Source organism: Ursus maritimus, unplaced genomic scaffold, assembly GCF_017311325.1.
Source record: "Ursus maritimus isolate PB19 unplaced genomic scaffold, ASM1731132v1 scaffold_22, whole genome shotgun sequence".
Taxonomy (NCBI): domain Eukaryota; kingdom Metazoa; phylum Chordata; class Mammalia; order Carnivora; family Ursidae; genus Ursus; species Ursus maritimus.
In genome coordinates, this window is record NW_024424675.1 from 32,388,031 (window position 1) to 32,412,373 (window position 24,343).

General features: G+C 54.3%; 1 protein-coding gene across 3 annotated transcripts; it reads left to right on the forward strand.

The window, feature by feature from the left end:
* The first annotated feature begins 167 nt into the window (after positions 1 to 167).
* HNF4A (hepatocyte nuclear factor 4 alpha) lies at positions 168 to 22,169 on the forward strand. Of its 3 annotated transcripts, XM_008698080.2 has the most exons (13): positions 168 to 282; positions 2,393 to 2,442; positions 3,253 to 3,283; positions 3,580 to 3,582; positions 4,136 to 4,310; positions 5,402 to 5,496; positions 9,936 to 10,042; positions 10,760 to 10,915; positions 14,252 to 14,339; positions 15,235 to 15,390; positions 17,685 to 17,921; positions 20,807 to 20,959; positions 22,027 to 22,169. In XM_008698080.2, exons 1-13 carry the CDS (start codon positions 168 to 170, stop codon positions 22,167 to 22,169), a joined length of 1,509 nt encoding a protein of 502 aa, XP_008696302.2. The 3 variants fall into 3 exon arrangements, with proteins under 3 accessions (XP_008696302.2, XP_008696303.2, XP_008696304.2); XM_008698081.2 differs by lacking the exons at positions 2,393 to 2,442; positions 3,253 to 3,283; positions 3,580 to 3,582; XM_008698082.2 differs by lacking the exons at positions 2,393 to 2,442; positions 3,253 to 3,283; positions 3,580 to 3,582 and having other exon boundaries at positions 20,807 to 20,929.
* Positions 22,170 to 24,343: the final 2,174 nt, after the last annotated feature.

A 24,343-nucleotide genomic window follows, 5' to 3' on the forward strand; every position in this document is an offset into this window, starting at 1 on the left:
GAGACTCCTGGCAGATCCTCCCAGAGGACGGTTTGAAACGCAGGAAGGCAGAGAGGGCCCCTGGGAGGAGGCAGTGGGAAGGCGGAGGGAGGGGGCCGGGGCTCTGCCCGGAGCCTTCGGGGTGGGCATCCTGGGCAGGGCGAGTGGTCGCGGTGTGGAAGGGGAGGATGCGCCTTTCCAAAACCCTCGTCGACATGGATATGGCTGACTACAGTGCCGCGCTGGACCCAGCCTACACCACCCTCGAGTTCGAGAATGTGCAGGTGTTGGCGATGGGCAATGGTAGGTGGGAGCAGGTGTGCCCGGGCGTGCTGCTGGGGAGCGGGTCTGTGGCACTCGATGCCGGACTGGGAGGAGGATGATAGAGAACGGCAGGTCGGGCCTAGAGGTCAGTACGGGTGTTGTCAGGTGAGACAGGTGTGCCCAGGTACAGCGACCAGAGGCATTCTGGGTGAGGGGAGGCCTGCGTGGGCAACGCTCCAGCAAAAGTAGATCCCAGGCGGTCCTGTCTGGCCCGTCTGGTCCCTGTTACCTCAAGGCGCTCTCTGCTCAGCGCGTCACTGGGAGTGGCGACATGATGGTGACCTCCCCCTTGGTGTCCAGTTCCCATAGTTGGGCCCGACTAGGCCCCTTCTTGAGCCCTTCGGCTTAGGTCCGGAGAGGTAGAAAGGTATGCTGGAGATGCTGGATGGAGGCACCGCCGGGTGTCTTTGGGACTTTCCTGGGGTGAACGCCCCACTTAAGAAAAAAAAAAATGGAGTCCTTAGGGAAGTTTTGCTCAATGAGATGCCAGTCAGCGGTGGGTGCTGTGGTGTGCTCGTGGCCTCGTCTGGGTGTGCGCGCGCGAGTTTCCGTGCACTCGTGGGTGGGTGGGTGGGTGGTGTGCTGTGTTGGCAAACGTGGATGTGCCTCCGGGAATCCATTTGCATATTGGTGTTCGTTTGTCTGTGTGTCTGCTCTGTCCGTCTCCATTTGTATTTGATGACTGCGTCTGCGTTGGCTGGTGTCTGTCTTGCTTGTGTCCGGAAGCGCGGCGAGCGTGTGTCCGTTTATCTGTGGATGTTCGCACACAGGCGCTGTGGATGCGCATCTGTGAGTGTGCCCTGTGCTTTCTGGACATATGTCCTCTCTGGGCATGCTGTCTTGTGGCCCCGTGTGCCCTGCTCCTGTCCGGGTGCACGTTCCTGGACTGGGGGCTGAGCGGTACTCTCTGCTAAGCTGGATTCTGCAGGGGGTTGATCCTGACGTTTGCCGAAGGAGATTCACCTCAGCTCCACGTCCGTTTCTCTCTGAGCAGATTTTGTTCCCCACGTGTGTCTCTCCCCAGGTTTATATATTTGTTCCCACATCGCCAAGAGCACGTCTGAAGCTGGGGTGGGAGGTTCTCCTCCCCAAGGTGGTGGGGGAAGGGAGGAAGCCTAGAAGCCAGGACGCTTCTAGAGGAGAAAGGCCCTAGGCCAGCCTCCAATAAGATGTGTGGCAGGTGACTGAGGTCAGCCTGCCCCCTGCCTTCCTTCCATGGCTCTGCGGCTGCAGCCAGGGTCTGTAACGCTTGCGGTCAGTTCGGCTTAGTCAGAAAGACGTGACCGCCATGCCCTTGCTCAGCCTCACCAGCTGCTCCCCTGCCCCCGCCGTCCGCTCACTGTGCGACCTTGGGCCGGTCATGTCCCCTTGCTTGGCCTCTCTAGCTTCTGCAGAATGGGTTTAATCATCTCAGGCCTGCTGGCCGGCCGGCCTTGAGGAGTGTCCATGTCAGGGAGTTGAGGGGAAAATCACAGCAAATGGTAAATAAGCTTCTGCACTAGGCAGGGTGTCGTGCGACCCTGCGGGGACATTATGTGCTGTCACCCTCCTGGCCACTGCCCAGCCCCAGACTACTCCCTGGGGCCAGCCCCATCACCCCCTCAGCGCCTGCACCTCCCAGGGGCCCTGTGTGCCTGGGGTGGAGGCCGCCACTGCATGTCCCATGGAGAGCACGGCCTCCGGCTCAGGAGCCAGAAAGACCTGGGCTGACGTTCTGCAGAGATTCTTTCTGCCCGTGCGAACTCCACAAGCTGTCTTCCTCTCTGAGCTTCTGCTTCCGCATCTGTCAAATGGGAGTACCTGAGAGCACCTGCTTCCCGGAGCTAACCGGAGGATTAAGTCAGAAGAGGCCCCCGGTGCTCAGCTCTGGTCCTCGCCCCACATGGGTCGCCCCGAGAACACCAGGCACCCGTAAGAGAGGCCTGCGGTCTCCCCTGGAGTTTGAAAGGGTGTGAGTGTTGGGATTACATTTTACATACTTCCCGAGCTGTTGGCCCCGGAGCTCCCCGGAGAGCCCCTCACCTGTCTCCCACCCCTGATTTGGAAGCAACAGCAACAGCGGGTCTTTGTTTACCAGAGGCCCCAGCAGACGCCCCAGCAAGGGCAGCCCAGGCCAGAGTCATCCAGCACGCCTGGGCTGTAAGCCTGGCTCCTCCCCTTACCAGGAGTGGGATGACTCTGGGCAAGTCCCCCATCCTCTCTGAGCCTTGGTGTTCTCACCTGGAGAATGGAGCCTGTCTGCTGAATGCAGCGGTGAGGTGATACCCTCACCGGCACCCAGGCCCTTCCACGCAGGAGGGAGGGACCCCTGCCCCCAGCCCCCACCTGAACGGCCAGGAGTTGTGGGGTCATCTCTCCCCAGGGGTCGAGGGAAGTGAGGCTGGAGGAGAAAGGGCACCAACATGGCTTAACAATTATCCCCACCTCCGGGAATAATTCACCAAGTGGAGGGGGCCGAGCTCTGGGTACCGTCAGGAATCTAGGCGATGTCAGCCCGGCGACAGTGGAGATGAGACGTCCGCCTGAGCAACGGTGTCCGCTTAGGCCTGAAGGCTGGACGTCATCTGCTCCAGGAGTTTGATTCTGCAGAAAAGTTTGTCCTTCACAGATGCTGATACAGTGCTTTTATGTCCCAAGCATGTCCCCTCCATTGATTCACTGCCTCCTCCGAGCAGTCTTAGGGAACTATGATGCTCCCTGTTTCCCACGCAGGGAAACAAAGACACGGAGGAGAAACTCAGGCGGCCAGCGTCACACGGCTGAGAAGTAGGCGAGCTCAGACTTAAGCTTGGCAGGCAGGCTACGGCGTGCCGTTAACGGCAGCACGCTGCCCCTCTCCAGTTCTCAGTGGGTCGTTCCCTAGGAGTTCAGTGTCAGATGCAGGGTATCCATGGAAACACATGTGCGTATGACTGTGTGGTGTGCCTATGCATGCATTTTTCTGGGGAGATGGTCCCTGGTTTCTCATCATCTCCAAGAGGTCTATCCTTGATGGAAGATCTGTTCACACTGGGATGGTTCAGCTACTGAAATTAGAAAAAAAAAATTGCAGACAACCAGAACAGTTGAATCACTGCCTCTTACAGTTAGGGATACTGAGGCCCAGGGGGACTTGAAGGGAGGAAAAGGAACTCGCCCAAGGTCACAGGTGAGTTAGTGGCAGCATCAGCAGTAGCACCCAAGGACCCCACACACCCCATCCAAGGTCTCGGCCGCCTGTCTCTTATCCCCCTTCTCAGACTTACGTAGATGCTAGAGCTTTTGCCCCTGAGACAGGTGGTATTTGAAAGATGCCCAGAACCTTGCCATGACCTCCCAAGAGGACGGACAAATGGGCCACTGTCCTTGGTGCATGTGTTCCCGTTCCCTGGAAGAGTTTGTGAGGCCTCTGGATACCACTGAGAAACGAGGGACAGGACCCAAGCAGGTTCTGAGCAGATGCTGGGGGCGTATTTGTCCCTTCCACAGTCCCCTCTGTCCAAGCAGTCAGGGTCCGTAAGGGGCAGATGCATCATAGGGGCGTGATCAAGGTTTCATTACTTCCCAGAAAAAGCTGGGCCTACCAGTCTCCCCCGTGGAGTCGCAGACGCTCACGAATGACTCTGTGAAGTCATTGTCACAACCATCCCTAAGTAACAGATGCAAAACAGGACTTCCGAAATGCCAAGGGACTTGCCCAAGGTCACTGACCGAATGAGAAGAGCCCATGGGTCTGGATGAGGCTGAAGCCCTGGGGGGCAGATCCCCACAATGCTTGTGTTGGTTCCTGTACCTAAGCCACCAGGGGAGCAGGGCCCCTCCTGAGTCCTCACTCTTGTCTCCTCTGGTGCAGACACATCCCCATCAGAAGGTGCCAACCTCAACGCACCCAACAGCCTGGGTGTCAGCGCCCTGTGCGCCATCTGTGGGGACCGGGCCACAGGGAAACACTACGGTGCCTCGAGCTGTGACGGTTGCAAGGGCTTCTTCCGGAGGAGCGTGAGAAAGAACCACATGTACTCCTGCAGGTGAGGAGCCCCTGCTTGAGCCTTAATTTCTCTAGCTGGGAAATGGGTACACTTGGGCTAATGATGTTCCGCAGAGTCTGTCTGCTCCCTGACTAGGTCCCAGAGGCATCTGCCTTGTGAGGCCTTTAAGCTTCCCCTGGTTTCTTAGGCCTCGGGGATCCAGATGGGCACATCCATTCTAGGAACCTCACTCACTAATCATATAGCTACTAGCTGCCCTTTACTGAGCACTTACTAAATGCTGGACATGCTGAGTCTGTATATGTATTTAACGGGCCCTACAAGCCCATCGTTACTTTTCCTGTTTAGCAAATGAGGATCCATGAGACTTGGGATCAAGCCTCCTCGGAGGCCTCAGAGGATGGGGCCCATCCCCCAACAGGGTGCTCTCCCTGGGGCTAATAGAGGATTGGCCCCAGGCCTTTCTACTGCCCCCCCCCTCCCCGGGGCTTCCCAAGGCCTTGGGAATCCTTCCTTCGAAAGCACCTCCCATTCTGAGTAACAACAATAATAAAATCATAGCATTCGGTTATGATGGGTTGCCATTTGCATATGCTGTACCAAGTCCTATCCACATATTTTCTCATTTCCACCTGTCAACACGCCTCAGACATGGTTGCTATGATTCTTCCCATTTTCTAGAAGAGGAAGCTGTGGCTTGGAGAGGGCCAGGAATCTGTCCAAGGTCATCCAGCTTGAATCAGGGCTCCACCCCTCACCACCGTGGGGCACTGCTTCTGCTTAAGTGGGTCACTTGGGCGGACCCAGTATTGAGCCTGAGCCATCACCAGGAGCTCCTGCCAGGGGCTCTGGACTTCCCTAGAATGTGGTATAGAGAGAGCAGTGCCCCGGGTCCTCAAGGGGCTAGAGTTTCCAACTCAGTTCTGCCATCAGGCTGAGTGATCCCGGGCTACGTGTCCCCTCTCCAAGCCTCAGCAGGACAGGGCTGGATTCCTAGAGAGTCCACAGGGCCTTTCTCGTGGTTAGCATAACTCCTGTGATGAAGGCAGGGAGGCTGGGAGTCAAGGCCGGGATGGCCTCGGGATGGGAAGGCTGTCCCTTCTGCACCCAACCGTCCGAGCCCTCCCCAGATTCAGTCGGCAGTGCGTGGTGGACAAAGACAAGAGGAACCAGTGCCGCTACTGCAGGCTGAAGAAGTGCTTCCGCGCCGGCATGAAGAAGGAAGGTGAGCCTCGCCCCCCCCTTCCTCCCCACTGCCCCACCCGCACCCCACGGTCCAGGACAGTCATTTACAACTGCAGCCACACTTTATGACTTGGTGACAGGCCCCAGGGTGAATGGCTAATGGCTGAGACGAGGGAGGGCCTGGCAATCTGGTCACAGGGCGGGGCTGGGCTTGGTCTTGAGAAAGAGATAAGCTCTCATTCTGGGCTACTCAGGTTCCCAGCCGTCGCCACCCCCTACCTGCCCCACGGCCACGGGCAGCCCAGTTGGGCGTTTTCTCTTAATCTGCTGTTGCAAACAGGAAGAGACCAGAGAATGTCCGTGTTCCGGCCACCTAGACTCAGCAAAGGTGGACGGTGAGGGGGGGTCTCTCTTCCTGAGCTTCCTGTCCCAGGGATGAGTGCCCGCCCCCATTCCTTAGTCTCCACTCTTGAGTATCGGGTGACCCAAAGTTGTCACGTTCTCCAGAGTAGGAACAAGGCATCAGACTTGCCCTGGGTGGAGGTGGAGGGGAAGATTTATAGAGTTCTCTCCAGGTTTCCTGAAACCAGCAGATGCCAGCCGTTGGGCTGGGCTTTTCTACAAGTGACGTGGTGCCCTATGTGGCTGGCACTATTGTCATTCCCCCTTTCCCTGGATGAGGGGACTGAGGCCCAGAATGGTTCAGCAACTTGCCTGAGGCCCCCCAGCTGCTCAGTGCAAGACCTGAGGTTTGCACCCAGTGCTTCAGACTAGAGCTGGGTGCTATCTGGTGATACCTCGACACTGCCTCCTTTATGACCTCCAGACCTCAGGGACATTTATAATTTTTGCAGCCCAAGCTCAGGAAGCAAAAATCCTTTAACTACTCCATCTCCTTCTCCCCTCCGCTCACCTTCCCCAGCTCTGGCACCAGAGCCTCGCTCCTTGCCCACAGCTTTTTCACACCAGCCCGGCCCTAGGTCTAGTCCTGTACACACACCCCACCCCCACATACCCCACCCCAGGACAGGAACTGGGGACCAGCCTGCCCGAGCGACTGCAAAGGAGGGGCAACTCCCCCCTACCCTGTCTCTGCCTCGGAGCCCCTCATCCCCCTGTCCCTTCCCTAGGAAGTGTGTCTGCGTGCCATCCCTGAAGGGCCCTGCTTTGAGATCATGAGTCCTTTCGGGGACTTGGGCCTGCTGACACCTATGCGGCACTGGGTGGGTTCACTTCGGAGACATTTCTCCTGGACTCCGGTTTTCCCGTCTGTAAAATGATAATGATGCCTTCCAGCTCTGGGAGTCCGGCTACCCACTCACGGATCTACCTGCCCCCTGGGGGCATGTGTGTTTGTTCCCTGGTCCTCCACTGGAGCTGCTAAGGAGGCAGCAGACTCGTATCCTGGCTCCTGGAAGGGAGGGAGAGCCCCAGGCCATTCTGCCTTAGCGTGGCCTCAAAAATAGCCTGAGCTGCTTGGCTTAGGGAAGGAGGCTTTAGGCCAGGAGGATGGGAACATCGGCTGGTGGCAAGCGAGTGTGAGCTAGTCCGTGTTGGTACCGATTTGCAAGCCTCGGTTAACTGGAAGATTGTGACACCTGCAGTCGTGTGCTTGCTCAGAGAATAGGCCGGCGGGCATGGTGTTTGGTCCTCACGGCAGTCAAGCTCTGGGAAGAAAGAGTATTACCAGTTCTACCAAAGTCTTGTAGTCCCGACACCCCTCGTCAGCCTGGTGGGAAGTCCCCAAAGCCAGGAGAGATTCTCGGTGGAAACCTCCGTGATCAGGAGAGTTGGGACAGGTTTTCATTTCTCTTCTCTGATAGCCTTAGGATTCAGGAATTGAAACCCAGAAGTGGTCCCTGACCACAGGAAGGCCTGCGCTGCCAACAGGATTTATGGACTGGCCCATAGGCGAGGTCACCAAATCGACCCCCTCCCTACTTTACAGATGGGGAAATTCAAGCCAGACAGGTGACATGATCGGGTGGAGTCAGGCTCCCCTGAGCTGGGCACATGCTGAGCTCCCTGGACTGAAACTGGGAGGGCTCAGCCTGGGGACATCGTCTCCGGTCTAGAGTCCTGAAACTTCCTCTTGACCGCAGGGAAGGGCTCCAGATCCCACAGGCCAGAAGTGGGTTCCCTGAAGGGACAAAGACTCTGGGGAGAAAGCTGGCGGTCAGTGGGCCCAACAGCAGGTCTCGAATTCTGTCCTGTAACCTGAGACAATGCCTACCTGGGGCTTGGCTGGCAGACCCAGGACAAGTGCCCAACCCCTGCACGAAGCCCACCCAGGAAGCCGGGCCGGGGGTGCAGCAGGTACAGGCTAGCGGTGGGCCAGGGGCGGTCTGATGGGCCCTTCCTCAGAACCCCGGCCCAGCCCCCCATAGGCCCCATCCAGGGGTTCTCTGGGAAGACAGGCTCATCTTCCTCTCTGCCTCTGGCCGGGTCGGTTAATATTCAATAGAAGTTACATTAGGTCCCCGACCCTGCTAATACTGAGCAAACATTTGGAAAACATCATTCCGTGACTGAGCTCGCGCTGGGCACTGATAACACCGGCTAACCTTGGGGAGCCCAATCCGCAGCTGCTGACAGCAGCCCTTTTATTGGGCCCGCCTCCACTCGGCGCCCTGGTGGGTGCGGGCGCTGGCAGCCGGGAGGGGTGTCGGCGGGCAGGGCCGCCACGTGTGCAGGGGAGCGGCCCTGGGGCCGGCCCTGGCCTGGGCCGTGGGTCTCAGGAGAGATTTCTGACCTGGCGATGGCCGTCATATCCCGCTCACGCCGGGGCTCGGTTTACACTGTCTGGCTTTCATTCTCTGATTTCAACGATGTGTGAAATCAGGAGAGAGGTAAATGGCTGCACGTGGACGTTCCATTGAGAAATAGGGCCCGCCTAGGAATCAGAGTTCTTTCAGTCACTCAACAAACATTTCTTGAGCACCTACTGTGCGCCAAGCTCCATGCTAGCTGCTGGGGCTACAGCAGTGAATGGGCACGGAGTTCTAGCTTTCTGGAGCTTTCCTCCCCATCGAGAGACAGAGAGTAGAGGAATGAACAAGCGATTCTATAATAAGGGCCCCCGAGGGGAGGAAAGCAGGAGAATAAAGGGCAGAGCCTGAGGGAGGGAATGCCGCATCAGACAGGGTGGTCAGAGCAAGTGTCTCTGGGAAGGTGACGTTTGCGCGGAGCCAGGAGCCAAGCACAGAGGCAGCTAAGCTGTGGGGGAAGCAAGTTCCAGGCAGTGGGCAGCGGCAGTTGGGCGGGCAGGGTGGGATCGGAGAGGAGGGGCCACGGTGAGGGCTTCACTTGCATGAGATGGGGAGTCACCGCTTTTGAGCAGCGGGGGGATGTGACTGAGTTCGGTTGTAGCAGATCCCGTTGTCCTCGAAGAGGTGCCCAGATGGTCAGGGTGAGGCCAGAAGCCAAGAGACCAATGAGGAGAGCCTGAGCTGCTCCTGGGAAGAGGCAGCAGGGCCCAGGCCAGAGTGGAGGGTTCTGGACGGCATGTGGGCGTGAGCAGAGGTGGCCCATGAGAGAAACAGAGATGGACAAGCTTATAGATGGGGAAACTGAGGCCCCGAGAGAGGATGTGATTCGTACCAGCACACAGAGAGTAAGTGGCAGGTTCCAGATGGGCACCCGGGTCTCCTGCCACCTCGCCGTCTCTCCTGCCAGCTTCAGCAAAGCCTCGTTCCACAGTGAGGCCTCTTGGACTCCAGGGGACGGGGCCAGAGCTGCGGAAGGTCCATCTTGTATCTTAGGCCAGGACTGACACAGATGGGGAGGCTCAGGGGGGTGTGGGGCCCTAGCAGATGGAGGCCCCGGGCTCTGAGTTCCTGGGGGTGAACCCAGAGGTGGGGCAGGAGGGAGCCAGGGCTTGTCCGTGCTCTCTCTGAGAGGGTTAGCCTCCTGCCGATGGATGGGACTGTCGGGGCAGGTGGGGATCTCCAGGTCACCTTTCCCCGGGCCTTCTGTCTCGGTGTTCAGGGATGCCTGGGCCGTCTCCATGTCACCCAGAGCCAGTCATTTTCCTTATTTTACACACTGTCATCTGGAACAAAAGGGGCCTTTTCCAAAACAGAGCTTAAAAACCTCTAGACAGCTCCTCTTCAATACCCAAGACCCATCTCCAGCCCTCTGCCCAGGTGCCACTGTGTTGCCTCCCTCCAGGGACGAGTGGGTCACTCCCGCCGCACCCCACTGTGTTGGGGGCAGTTCTGGGGCTTCGAATGTTCTTCCACACGCTGGGCTGGAATCCATCTCCTCTCATTCCCATGTGCTTACCCAGGCTCTGCCCCTCGGATGCCCCCTCCTCCTCCCACCTCCAACCGTTTCCTTTACTGCAGGTCAGCCCTGCAGTATCTCCTTGTGGGTCAGACTCTCCCCTCACACCTCGTCAGCTCCTCAGCAGTCAGGGTCCCGCCCTCCCCTCCGTCCCATCCCTGCCCCCCCTCCTCACCTCTCTCTGCCTCCTCACAGCTGTGCAGAATGAGCGGGACCGGATCAGCACTCGCCGGTCGAGCTATGAGGACAGCAGCCTGCCCTCCATCAATGCGTTGCTGCAGGCCGAGGTCCTGTCCCAGCAGGTATCAGGGTGACCCTCTGCCCCCTGGCGATCCCCCACACCAAAGAGGAGTCTCGCCGCCATCCCTGTCCTCCCTGGAGCAACAGCTGGAAGGGCCCTGGGATATCACAGAGGGGAAACTGAGCCAGTTCAGTAGCAAAGACCGAACCCGAGCCCAGGTCTGACACTCTGTGGCACTTTCTAGTTCATCCTTTTGCATGCATTCTGCGGGCCAGGCAGAGTTGGCTTTCGCGGAAGGCCTGGGATCAGGTTAGCCCTAAGAGAACAGATTAGTAGACAAGTAGACAGATTAGCAAACTGGGGCTCAGCCCAGCCCTTGCTGTGTGACCTTGAGCAAGTAGCAGCACCTCTCTGGGTTGTGGTTTTTTTCACCTGTCAGATCAGAAGGATGATTTTAGCCCTGCTTCTCCTATAGGGCTGAGGGGTTCCTTGGGGTTCCTCCTATAGCTGGCAGAGGAGGAAGTGGGGGGCAGACAGCTGGTGGAGGCCCAGGGAGAGCCCTCCTTCCTTCCTCATATCTGCCTTCTTCAGCATCCTTCCTTCTCTTCATTTGCTCCCGGACTTCCTCCTGAGCTGAGAGGCGTCCACAGTCCGTCTCCCCTTTTCTAGACAGGGAAACTCTCTCGGGGGGGGGTGGGGGGGGCTGGCTCTCTGCGCAGGGGGCAGAGATTGTAGGGAGGGCCTGGCCATCCCCAGCGTTGTCCTTCACGCCCCCCAGATCACCTCCCCCGTCTCTGGGATCAACGGAGACATTCGGGCGAAAAAGATCGCCAGCATCGGAGACGTGTGTGAGTCCATGAAGGAGCAGCTGCTGGTGCTCGTGGAGTGGGCCAAGTACATTCCTGCTTTCTGCGAGCTCCCTCTGGACGACCAGGTGAGAGCAGACACTGCGGGCAGTGGGGACACTGGGACGGTGGGTCCTGCTGGCAACCTGGGATATAGCCGTGGATTCATGTGATTCTATTTAACAAAACACACATGGTGTTCCTGTGTGCCCAGAGCTGTTTAAATCACTATACAAATCTTAACTCATTTAATCCATCTGGCAGCACTATGAGTTAGGTACTATTATCATTCCCATCTTATAGGTGATGCAGTTGGGGCACAGAGAGGTTAAGTAACTTGCTCAAGGTCACACAGCTGGTATCCAGCACAGCTGGGATTAGAACACTGTGCATGCAAGTGTACTTTGGTAGGCAAGCTCTGAAGTCCAGGCTCCTAGCCCTGCACTCCTGCACCAGACGGCTCTCCTGGGGGATTTGGACAGGGCCCCAGAGCAAGGGATCATGAGAGTTGAGCTTGAGGCCTGGCCCTGAGACTGGTGCTCTGTGTCATCTTGGACAAATTGTTTCATCTCTCTGGGCCTCAGTTTTCTTAACTGTAAAGTGGGAATTATAATACCTCTTTCAGAAAGAATTAAGGACATTTAAAATGCATAAATCATGTAATGAAACACCTACATTGTGGCCGAGGCCATAGCTGGCCTCCCTAAATGTCACTTTCATTCTTGTATCCCACTGAGATGGTTTAACTCAGTGTTCTATTTCCCCAAGTACCTTCTTTGGAATACCAAAACTGTCCTGGGGGGGTGGGGGAAGGAAGAGGCTGGGGTGGTGGGGGTGCACGTCTGAGGACAGATGAGTTTCTGAGGCCCTGCAAATGATCACTCCTGACCAGGCACCTTCTAGGCCTCTCCTGTGTGGGAAAGGGTTGCTACACCGGGTCACCTTCTCAGCTCGGAGAGAAGCTCGGACAGCGCCCCAGACGCCTGTTCCTGGTGCATTTGCTTCCCTGTTTTGCACATTTGTACAACACACTGGCAATGTATGTTAGTCTTGGAAGGTTTCTGAGAAGTCCTTCAGGCAAGGAAGCTGCTTGAAGTTTGTGGGACCCAGGGCTTCTCAAACTCCCTTAAGGCCCAGACTCTCTTGGAATACCTGGTAACATCCTCTGGTGGGATACACTGTGGAAACACTGGTTTGGCTGGTGCTCACCTTCACACTGGGGCCTGGATTAGATGCCCTGTCTCATGGATCCCTCCCTGCTTTGGGAGGGATGACAGGCCAGGGATCCTGGCCAAGCTGCCCCTGCCTTTTCCCCTGCTCCTTGTGTGCTGGCCCTGGTCCCCTCTGCTGGAGAGTCTGTATTAATGTTTAATCCCTTCTGCTCCTTCCCAGGGGCTCAGCAGGGCAATAAGATACCCCCAAGCTGAGCAATTGTTAACCTCGATTTCCCACCTAAACCTCCCTGGCTGGGGCTCAGAGCATTCTTAGAGAGCAGTGATGGGTGGCCAGCAACACAGGACAATCATTAACACCCCCCACCCTGCTTGCCCATCCCCCGAATAGCCACCATGTCAGGAGGGTTCCCAGCTCCCCATTCATGGTGTGTAAGGAGCCCAGCTTGTCCAAGAGGGTTGGGACACACCTGGCAGAATTAGGGGACACTGTCCTCCAAAGGACACCCCAAATCCATCGACATTGCACCAGGAACCACTTTCCAAGTTTGTTCGCTTCTCGATTTGTTTTGGACATCAACCCACTGAAACCTAGGAGGCTGGGTAGCATTGAATAAAGGGGCGGAGGTCTAGAGAGGGAAAGGAATCTAGATGCCCCAGGTTGCAGAGCGAGGCAGCCACAGGGCTGGGATTTGCTGCCGGGGCTTCTGCCCTGGGTTTGAGAGCCACCGGAGTCAGTGACGAATGCCCTCCACAGTGCCTGGTGATGGCAAGTACTCAGTAATAAGCATCCGGGGCCTCCCTTGTCCTGGTCATGGGAAGTGGCCTATGGCCTGCAAGGCTGTTTGCCGTTCTCCTCTCCCTCGTCATCCTTACAGGATGTAACCCTGGGAGGATAGATGAAGAAGGGCAGGTGGCTGCTAGACCTGGGGAGGGAGTTAACGAGTTTGCCCATTCATTCATTCATTCATTCACCCATTCCTTCCTTCATTCAGATAAATATTTATTGAATGTTTACTATGTGCCAGCTGCCTTCCATGCCCTAGACAATGTCGCCTCCTTAGAGTGACTTTCTCTGACCTCCCCATCTAATGCAGCCCCTTTTGTCCCATCGCTCTTTATCACATGGCTCTCACCCCCTCCCTCCCTGTCATCCTTCCTTCCTAAGAAGTTGGGCACTTAACATTTGATGACTGAAAGAATGAACAATCGAATGAATGAACAAAGCATTTTTAATTCCTAGCTTAGCCTGCTAAAAAAGCTCCAGAATTCCCAAGCTCAACCTTGCAGACAAGATCCTTGAGGTTACCAGCTGGCTACTACTTTCACCAGCTGCTTTGTTTGCCATCCTTTGGGCCCAGGGCAAGCCCCAAAGCCGATGGCTCGGAAAGGACAGACAGTGTCCTCCTGGCTGGGTCCCTGCCTCGGACTTCAGGCTGCCAAAGCTGCTCTGTCTTCTCTGCGGGGAAGGAATGTGTCAAGCTCATCCCCTGCCAAAGACCAGCGCTCACACCTTGGCCTTGGGAACCCATATCCATGTCCAGCCTCTTGGAACTCACTCTCAGAACCCTAGAATCTTATAATGTCAAGTGAGCAGGTGTCCTGGAGACCTTCCAGAACAGTGATTTCCCAAACACAAGTGCACATCAGAATCAACTGGGGAGCTTGTTGAATGCAGATCCTTGGGCTCACTCCCGTACGTATAGACGCGGAATCTCTGGGAGTAGGGCCTAAGAATCTGCATTTTATTAAGTACTCTTCATAATCTTCTGCAGCTGGTTCATGGGTAGGAATTCAGGACCCACAGTTTCAGAACTTTTGGCTCATAGACCCTCTTGAGAGTCTGATGAAAGGCATTGTATCTCTGCTGAAACACACACACACACACACACACACACACACACAGAATGGTGTTAAGTTTCATCAGGCCCAGAAATGAGGCCCAGAGGGAAGAGGCCGCTTTGCTTGCCCAAGAACGCAGCAGTTCAAAGATAGAGTCAGCATTTGGCTTCGCAGCTCTGAGTGCTCGTACTTTCCCCTTCCAGGTTAGCTGCATCTTTTCCAGGTTTTATCGGTTTGGGCAGGGAGGCAGCAGTTTTCTGATGCCCATTTTATAGTTCAGGCAGGTAAAGGCAAGGGAAGCATTAAGCCGACTTGCCCAGGGTCACTGAGTTGGCTAGGAGCAACTTCCCTGGGGGTACAGACACCTTCCCAGGGGTGCAGCTGCCAGACACCATCCCTTCTGTCTTCCAGGTGGCCCTGCTCAGAGCGCATGCTGGTGAGCACCTGCTGCTCGGAGCCACCAAGCGATCCATGGTGTTCAAGGACGTTCTGCTTCTAGGTACGGAGGCTGCCTGCCCCAGCTGGGGCTCCGCAGAGGGCATGCCCGGGGTGGAATGCACCCAGGCATGGGAGAGTTCCAAGATGGCATGCAGAGGCGAGGGAGAAAGATCAAGAAGGTCCTTTTCCCAGTGTTCCCAACTGGGTCCTCCACTCAGATGCGAAGAAATGTGGGTGCAAGGAATGGAAGTTCTCCAGCATTAAAGTTAGAGCACAGCGGGGTTATCCGTGGAACTGCCCGGGCACTCTGATGTAGCTTCTAGAGCAGGAGCAAGAGGCCTCCAGGAATGTCACGAGCCCCCGGCCTATGTCACTTAGGCTTCCATGGCATGTTTATGTATTATTTTAAATGTTTTTATACATCACGCCATGGGCCAGATACTAGTCTGAGTACTTTGCAAACATTCCTTTCTTAATACAACAACCCTCTGAGGTATACCAGCTCTATTATTTATCCCCATTTTACAGATGAAAAAACTGAGGCACAGAGAGTAATTTATCCAAATATATGTGGTTAGTTAGCGGTAGAACTGGGTTTCAACCCCAGGCAGTCTAGTTCTAGAATCTAGGCCCTTAACCTTGATGCACTGGTGCCTCCCAAGTGGCCCTTGAATGTCACTGGTCTTACGGGTCATATTGGAGAACGGAGTGTGGGTGATGTGAAAGGCTCCTAGAAAGCCAGGCTCCAGATCCACTCCAATGACTTCAAGTAACTCATTCCTTTCATCTGGGCCTCCATTTCCTCATCTGTAAAATGGGCATGACAATCCCCATGGGGACCTCTCCCGTGGGCACCAGTTACATTGCACCTGCAAAGGGCAAGGCCTGTCCAAAGCTGGGGAGAAGGGTATACCCAAGGTGGCGTCCTCATCCCCTCTCCTTCCCAACCCACCCAGGCAATGACTACATCGTCCCTCGGCACTGCCCAGAGCTGGCAGAGATGAGTCGGGTGTCCATGCGCATCCTCGACGAGCTGGTGCTGCCCTTTCAGGAGCTACAGATTGACGATAACGAGTACGCCTGCCTCAAAGCCATCATCTTCTTTGACCCAGGTACAGTCCATGCCCCCCGCCCACCCCCGAGGCTCCAGACCCTCTGTCAGACTTCTACTGGGTTATGTCACCTGCATTCACAGCCTCACTCTCCAGTACAATAACTGGCCGAGGCCGTTTGCATGAGCTGTTTAACAGACGAGGAAGACCCGGGTTCAAAGGGATGGTGTGACTTGACGAGACACACGAACTCCAGAGGCTTTGTTCTGTTCTTCCCCCCTTTCCCTTCTGTCCCCTCCTCCCTCCTTCCTCTCCTGACCTCCTCCTATCTTCCTTCTTTTCTTTCCTTTCATCTTTTCTTCTTTCGCTCAAAAATTTTTATCAGAACAATATCTGCACATACTTAAAATGTACCCCACTGTCCCTGCCAAAGCCTACTCTCCTGGGGGAACCATTTCTGAGTCTTTTAACTGTTTCTTCTGGCTCTAAATAAAATGCTAAGCCTTCTCTTTCTTGAGTTAGCATTTTCGATCGTATTTTTCCTCCTGCCCTGGTTGAAGGTTTCACTTTCTCTGTCACCGCTCCCAGATTTTCTCTCCCATCTTCTTCCTGCATTTTCACTGCAATTTTAGTGTCTCTACTGATTGTCTTTATATGCTGTTGCCTCTCCTCTCTCCGTCCCATCTACTGCCTTTCTACCTGTGTTTTTACAGGATGCCTTTGTAGTTACGTCTTTATGCAAAGCCTGATTTCATTTCACAATATCAGGATGCCTGGACTCCAAAGCCTTGCTTGCTCCCTTCCCTCCTTACACATTAGAGGGGACCTGCTGCGTGCCAGGCACTGCCCTTAGTGCTAGGCTCTACCTACATGGAGATCCCCTCCGGTAATAATAGTAATGAAGAGGGAGATGACCATAGTTCATGGAACACTCACTAAGACACCATTCTAAATACTTTACGTGGATTATGTCACTTATTACTTACAGCGTGGTACGTTTGAGGTAGGAATGGCTACTATCCCCATTTTGCAGCTAGGAAAACTGCGGCACAGGGAGATTGATTAATTTGCTCAAGGCCATACAACCAGGAAATGGCAGAGCCTGGATTTGAACTTCAGACTGTCTAGCTGTCAAGCCTATATTCTTACCTACCACACACCATTCCCCATTTCTTGAAGAGTAAGATTTCTGGTTCTGGTTTCCTTGAGAGCCGGACCCAAGCAGTATCCCTGCAGTGCTCAGCACAGAGCTGGACAGATAAGAGCAGCTGAATAAAATGGGGAGAATTATTGATGCTGAGTCAAGGTCAGCAACCTGGCTCGGAGGGGCAGGTGACCTAGTGTAGGGCCTGGCATGTAGGCGATGCTCCGTGGATGTTTGGTGACTGAATGAAGGCATACACAAATGCAGATCAGCGGAGCGAGCCCTGGACTGGAGGTCTCTCTGCCACTTACGTGGTCCATAAAAGAGGAAATAAATGCATGACCTCCATGAAGGTTGAGTTTAACCATTGGACCATCACTTGAATCCCGTTCTAGGTTAAGGATCTAGAGCTTATCTCTTGATTTTTTTTTCATTCACTCATCCTTCCATCCATCTAACCATCCCCTCACCTAGTTATCTATATAACAAACCCCGACCATGCATGGCGCTCGGTGTTGGGTTTAACACGACCAACGAGACACGCCTGCCCGTCCAGAGCTCCCAATCTAGTGGAAGAAACAGGTACAGCCTCTGTGGCCGGTAGTGACAGAAGACCCACAGAAACCTGGGACATGAGGGACACTCGTGAAGCAGGCTTGGGAGGGCGGAACAGAGAAGGCTTCCTGGAGGAGGTGAAACCTAGGCTGAGACCCCAAGGTGACACAGGCAAGGGAGGAGGGAAGCGAGGAGACTCTTCTAAGAGAAACAGCATGAGCTGAGGTCTGGTCGGTGGGACCTCAACCGTGATCAAGAGCCCCAAGTCCCCATTACGGATCTGCCAACAGCTGGATGCACGACCTGGGCCACATCCTTTCCCTGCTCCCTGCCTCATTTTCCCCATGTGTAATGGGGAGGTTGCTAGGTGCCCTCTTGGGTATGTTCCTGAAGCTCCCCCACCCCCCATCTCCCAGTTCTGCATCTCAGGAAATGTGAGAGAAACGCTTTTTCTGGCTGCATCCAGGAAGCTACAGATGCACTAGTGTACCCCGGTTCTTGAGGACCCTGAATCCTGGTCCCAGCACCGCTAAGGACTCCACAAGTGACCTGGGGCCACTAGGCCCCCTGCCAGGGCTTCAGGAGTCAGGGGCGATCCGGGTGCCGGCTCCCCTGATGCTCCAGTGGGGCCCGTGCCCATGCCCTCCCGTTGCAGATGCCAAGGGGCTGAGCGACCCGGGCAAGATCAAGCGGCTGCGCTCCCAGGTGCAGGTGAGCCTGGAGGACTACATCAACGACCGCCAGTACGACTCCCGCGGCCGCTTCGGCGAGCTGCTGCTCCTGCTGCCCACCCTGCAGAGCATCACCTGGCAGATGATCGAGCAGATCCAGTTCATCAAGCTCTTCGGCATGGCCAAGATCGACAACCTGCTGCAGGAGATGTTGCTGGGAGGTCCGTGCCAGGCCCAGGAGGGGCTGAGAGGTGGGCGGGGCTCCCGGGCGAGAGAGAAGCCTCACACCTAGCTCACCTCTCCACGCCACTGCCTCCTCCTTCTGTGGCTTTGCCCAGATCCCTTAACCTACCTGGGCCTCCTCAAACCCCTTCCTGGCTTTCTTCATCAAGAATGGGGCCAATGGTCCCTTTATTCAGGCACTGAGAGCCTGGTGTGTGTCAGCCACTGTTCTGAGTGCTGGGGTTGCAGCAGAGAACAAGAGCTCTGCCCTCCAGGAGGTTTCGTGGGAGTGTGTGTGCATGTGTGTGCGCACGTGTGGTTGTGCACATACATGTGCATACACGTGTGCATGGGGCGTGTGGGAACTGACAGTAACCAAGTATACAATAAAGGGGATAACTACAGTTTTGAACTAAGCAGGTAATATGATAGAGTGTAACTGAAAGGGGGCCTATTTTGATAGGTTGGCCAACAGGGACAGACCTCTCCGAAGTGGGGACTTTAGCGCTAAGACCCAATGGATGAAAGAAAGTAGAACATTTAAAAGTCAATAGAAAAAACATTCCAGGCTGAACTAACTCCTAGAAAAGCCCTAAGGCAGGAGAGGTTTGTGTGTTGCAGAAAGAAGGGTAAGGTCATGAGATGGGGTGAGGGGGCGGCATGAGATGAAGACGGTTATGGACAGACACCAAATCATGAGCATACGGTCTTGTAGGCCATGGTCAGAAATCTGGATTTCATTTTCATTGTAACTTTAGCAAGAAGAGTAAAAATCAGACTACTCTTTGAACAAACTACTCGGCATGTTAGGTAGGAAGTGAACTTCCGGGGGGCGCACGAGAGACAGGAGACCCCAGAGAATGTTATTGTCACCAGGCAGGGGTAGGACGGTGGAGGCTGGGGCGGAGGCATGACTGGATAAACTGGATCATCTGCGCAGAGGAAGAACATGCAGGCTTTGCTGACTGATCGGATGTGGGGGGAAGGGGTGGGCCAAGAATGAAACCCACATTTTTGCTTTGAGTGACAGGGACGCTCATGGAATAACTTAACTGAGGAGGAAGATGGAGGGAAAACAGATTGAGGTTGAGATGGTGGTGGCCATGGAGACGAACCAAGAGACCATTTAGACTTCGGCGAAGCTTGAGCTGACCGTAGACATCCGGGAGTTACAGGAGGCAGTTTCATGTTTGAGCCTGTTGCTCGAGCAGGAGTTCAGCTCAGGATGGAAGGCAGCTCCGTGGTGTTCCAGCAATCAGGGGCCATGGTGACAGATATAAAGAAGTAGGGGTCACTGACTTGATGGCCACGATGGGGTGAGAGAATTTTTGCAGTGATAGCACTAAATGAAGTGGGCTGGAAGGGTAGGAGTCAGGATCTAAGCGAGGGTACTTGAACTCAGGACTTTGGAGGTGACATGGTCACTGGTGATGGTATGGCCAAGGGCCACCTCGACAGATATTTGAGACTGGATAATCTTTTTTTGTGGGGGCTGTGGTATACACTAGCTCCATCCCTGGCCTCTTCCCATGAGATACCAGGAGCACCCCTGTAGGAGTGCTGGACAAAAATGTCTTCAGGTATTGTCAAATGTCTCCAGAGGGGCCCAAATCTCCCCCAGTCGAGAACTACTAAGTCATTTCATTTTCACTTTGACCCTGTGAATTATGAATCCAGTGTCATTGAGATCAAGATCAGAACAGGGGTGTCTGGCCGGCTCAGTCAGAAGATCGGGCAAATCTTGATCTCAGGGTCGTGAGTTCGAGCCCCCTGTTGGGTGTAGAGATTGCTTAAAAGTAAAATCTTAAAAAAAAAGAAAAAAGATCAGGATGGAGCTTGTGCCCTGTTGCCAGATAAACTTGGATAAAATAATTAGTCTCTCTGGGCCCTGTAATCTCATCTGTAGAAGGGGACAATAATGATAACGATACCCTCTCTATAGGACTATTGAGAGGATTCAATTATTTCAAACATGAAAAACACTGTAAAATAGTACCTGGCACAAATTAGATGCTCAGTAATTGGTAGCTGTCATTGAAACTTTAGAGGTCTCTTGCAAGCCCTAAAATCCCATCATGGCACACCAGTGACCACAGCCATTACCAAACTATACCTTCTATGGTATTATCATTCTGACACATTTATTTTGGAAGTAGTTACTTTTTCTAGACACTTTGCTAGGCCCTCAAAGAGAAGAAAAATATATCTGTAATTGTAATGCTCATGGACAGAAAAGTAGATGTTCCCAAAAGATGGGTTATAGATACTTTACTATGAGAATTCCAAGGAAGGAGAGGTTTATTTTCTGCTGGAGTGTGGAGAATCAGGAAAGCCTTCCCAAAGGTGGAATTACCTGAGCTGGAATTTTTGGGCTGGTGGACATGGGGGTGTGGAAAAAGCATCTCTCATGGAAGGAACATAGCAAAAGCAGAGATAGGGAAGTACAGGGAACACTTAAGTGCTCTCAGTAGGTTAGTTTGGCTGCAGCAGAGATGGCGGGGGGGGGACAAGGCTAAAGGTGAGTTGGCACCAAATGGAAGGACTGGCAAGCTATGTAGCTTTGAGAGCCATTGATTAAATCCATTATATTAATATTCAACCAGTACACTACTAGTTATAATATTTAGATCTCACAGCTTCCTTACAAGTTCCTTCTTTCTTTTAACTTTTGTCCTCTTGGTTCGTTGGGTCCTCTCGGTACCCTCATGAAACCTGTGGATAGGAATGGTAAGCCCCAGTTTACTAACTCAGAAGTAGATAGCCAACAGGCACTGTCAGTGTTGGACAAATGGGTTGATTGGCCACACCTGAGGAAGATGTACCTCAAGGCCCATGGTCTTTATCTCAGACTCTCCATCCTGATTGAGTCCCTCTCTACCTGCAGGGTCCTCCAGTGACACGCCTCATGCCCATCATCCCCTGCACCCACATCTGATGCAGGAACACATGGGCACAAACGTCATCGTTGCCAACACGATGCCCTCTCACCTCAGCAATGGACAGATGTGTGAGTGGCCCCGACCCAGGGGGCAGGCAGGTGGGCAACTTGAGCTCTACTCAGCAAGGGATGAGGTTGGGACCTAAGAGGGGAACCAGGAAGAGGGTGGGTCTAGAAGATGGGAATTGGGATATAACAGTTCTGTGTGCTCCAGGGTGAGGAATGAGGAGTGAGATTGTCTGTTTGGTAAGGCTTTTTTTTCAGTGAGGCCATTTATTCAGTGAGGTAGTTAACAGCCTCTATTGAATGAAGCTGTCCTTGGGATGAGGGATCCATTGGGTGAACACGTCCATTGGGATAAGAATTCCATTAGGTGATGTTGCCTATTAGGTAAAACTGATCTTTGAAGTAAGACTGCCCAATTAGGTAAGATTACCCATTAGACAATTGGGTGAGACTACTCATTGGGTGGGGATGTCCACTGGTCTAGATGGTCCTCCCAGGTGAAATCTCACAAGAGTGAGTTTGTCATTGGACAAAGTTTTCCAAAAAGTAAGGTTATCATTGGGATGAGGTGGTCCACTAAAATGAGATTGCATTTCATTGAGACTGTCCTTTGGGAAACTTGTCCATCAAATAAAGTTGGCCAAGTGGCTCATGGTGTGAGTCAAATACGTGATGCTGTGAGGCCAATTAGTTTCCATTATTCATCTACCTCAATATCAAAAAAATGGTATTTTTGGAGCCAGTTGGCCAGACACTTGGGTCTCATCATCTGCTGCTCTTTCTCTCCAAGAAAGGATGTTGCTGTCACATGTCCCATTGTCCTTGAAGAGAGTCAGAATTGGGCCCTGGTTTGGGAGAAGCAGCCCAGATCTCCATGTTAAATGGTGGAGGAGATGGGGGTTGGTAGGACCTGGTCAGAAGCCTCTGGCCATACCTGGCCCAGCCACAGCCTTCCAGACCTCACCAGACTTAGACTTCATGATCTGGGACTCAGAAGGTTTGAGCTAGAGGAGAACTTAGACATTGTCTGGTTTAAGTCTCTCGTTTTATAGAAGAAGAAACTAATTCAGAGAGGGGGGAAAAACTTTCCCAGGACTCTTTGGTTACTCCCCAAAGGTTGGAATTCTCAGCAGCCCCTGTCTGTCTCTCTGTCCTTCCAGCCACCCCTGAGACTCCACAGCCCTCACCGCCAGGTGGCTCGGGGTCTGAGCCCTACAAGCTCCTGCCAGGAGCGATTGCCACGATCGTCAAGCCCCCCTCCGCCATCCCCCAGCCGACCATCACCAAGCAGGAAGTCATCTAGCAAGCCGCTGGGGGTCGGGGGCTCTGCTGGCCCCCCAGCCCCCACAGAGAGCCCCGGTGGTCACTTGTTCATAGTGAGGAAAGCCGTGACAACAAGGCCAGTCTCAGGGCAGCAGTGGAAAGACAAGGGGACCAAGAACTTAGGCTGTGGGCCACATCCCATTGCTACCCTCCATCCCCTGCTCTGGATGACGGGGCTTTGACTTGGGGAGACCCCAGCTGGAAAATCCGCTGCTGCCTTGGACAGCTCTTCTCTTGCTGAAGCCACTGCCTTCCCCTTCATTATCCTACCCCCGACTTCTTCAGCCCGAAAGGACAGCTGTCTGGAGACGACATGGGACCTTGCTTAAACACAGCTCCCTCCCCCCTCAGACTGGTACTTCTTTCACCAAGTACTGTCCTAGTCCCCAGACACAGAGCCCTTCAAGGCTGGGTCAGATCGGGGCATCTGACCCCTCCCTGTTCTGCTGCCCTAACCTCCAGCGCTCCTCTCCACCTGCCACTGTCACCTTCCTCAGCCGTCCTAATTTCACCACAGACACCTCTCCAGAGGCTGAAGAAGACTTGCAGACAATCCCCCAGTCATTTCAGGAGCATTTTTAAAGCACTAGCTGGGCTAGGCACAGTGTGGGAGACTGTTGAGAAGGAAGACACCATTCCGCCTCTAACCCATGGCTCTTCCCTTCTTAGGGAATCGGGCCGGTACTCGGGGTGATGCTCCCCACAGGCTGTCAAGAATGAGAGGACAGTCCAAGGAGGACAATTGCAACAGGAACTTGGAGAGGCCAAGGTGGTCAGAGGAAGCACTGGGAAAGGGGCAGACTCTGCACTGGGCCTTTAAGGAAGGGCTGGATTCCAGCCGGTGGAGCAGATGAGAAAGGACTTTCCAAGGAGGGGCAGACAGTCTGGGCAAGGTCCCAGGTTGGAAAAGGACGTAGCAAGGAGGCAATGGAAAGACCAGGCTGTCTGGAGCAGCATAGGGGTCTTGAATGCCAGGACTGAGGCACTGAGGTTTGGGCCCTGAGGCTGAGAGCAGCTGGGGAGGATGTGCAGTGGGTTGGGAGGGAGCAGGGAGGTCAGAAGGGGACGATGGCGTGATCCAGATGGTGTGATCCAGGTGAGAGCGAGGAGACCTGGAGACGAAGATGGATGGGTGCACGCTCAGCTCAGAAGGATGTCAGGGAGGAATTACCCCCCTCCAGGGCCTGTCTCAAATTCTGCTTCGTTTCTGGCGCTGTGTTAAGGCATTCGACATGCATCATCTTGCATCCTCTCTATTACCCAGAGACTGTTGCAGAAGACGAAATTAAGATCTAAGTGGTTAAGTGATTTTCCTGAAACTCACACAGCTAGTAAGTAGCTGAGTCAGGATTGGATCCCAGGTCTGCCTGGATCAGAACAAGAGTTCTTAACCAGGGTGGTGGAGCATCTCTGAAAGGGGCCCTCGTCCTCACTGTGATCCAGTTGAGGGCCTTCCCGCCCCTGTCATTAGCCTCAGAAGCCGAAGTCTTACTCTTCCTGGGGGCCCTGCCCACACCCAGGATGAAGACTGGCTTGAGGTTACACTAGTGTCCAGGCAGGGTCCAGCATCCTGTCTGCTGAAGACCAGGAGAACTCATAACTCTTGGACCCCTTTCCTCTCTTCACTCCCCAAGTCTGGGGGAGGGGCGTCAGGGGTCTGGTTCTTAGGAGATGGACCTATGTGGCCTGGCGGTCCAGGAGTGGGATAGTTTGGGTGGGCCAAGGGAGAGCTGAGAAGGCCTGGGTTTGAGCACCGCTCTGGAAACATTAAGCCCCAAAATGGAACAGCCAGCACATCATCCATGGGAATTTTGGTGTCTTTGGGAAAATTCTGGAGAAGGTCACTAGCTAGTGGGAACAAAAGCGATGTGTTCTGGGGGTGGAGCTGTGCTTAGGTAGAAAAGTGAACAGTTAGACTTGCCACCTATCCCCACCCCATGCTGACCCTTCTGAGTGGATGGGGGCAGGACCACAGTGCCCCAAAATTCCACCATTAGTGATTGCTTTTTGTGGCAGAGGCATGAGGGATTTGAGGGCAGTATGTCCACTCTATATCTCCAGTGGTCCCAGGCGTGGCCTACCCATGCCACCAAGCCAAGTCCCAGTCCTAGGAGAGACTATCCCCTGCTCAGAGCTCTCAGGCCATCCCTCACT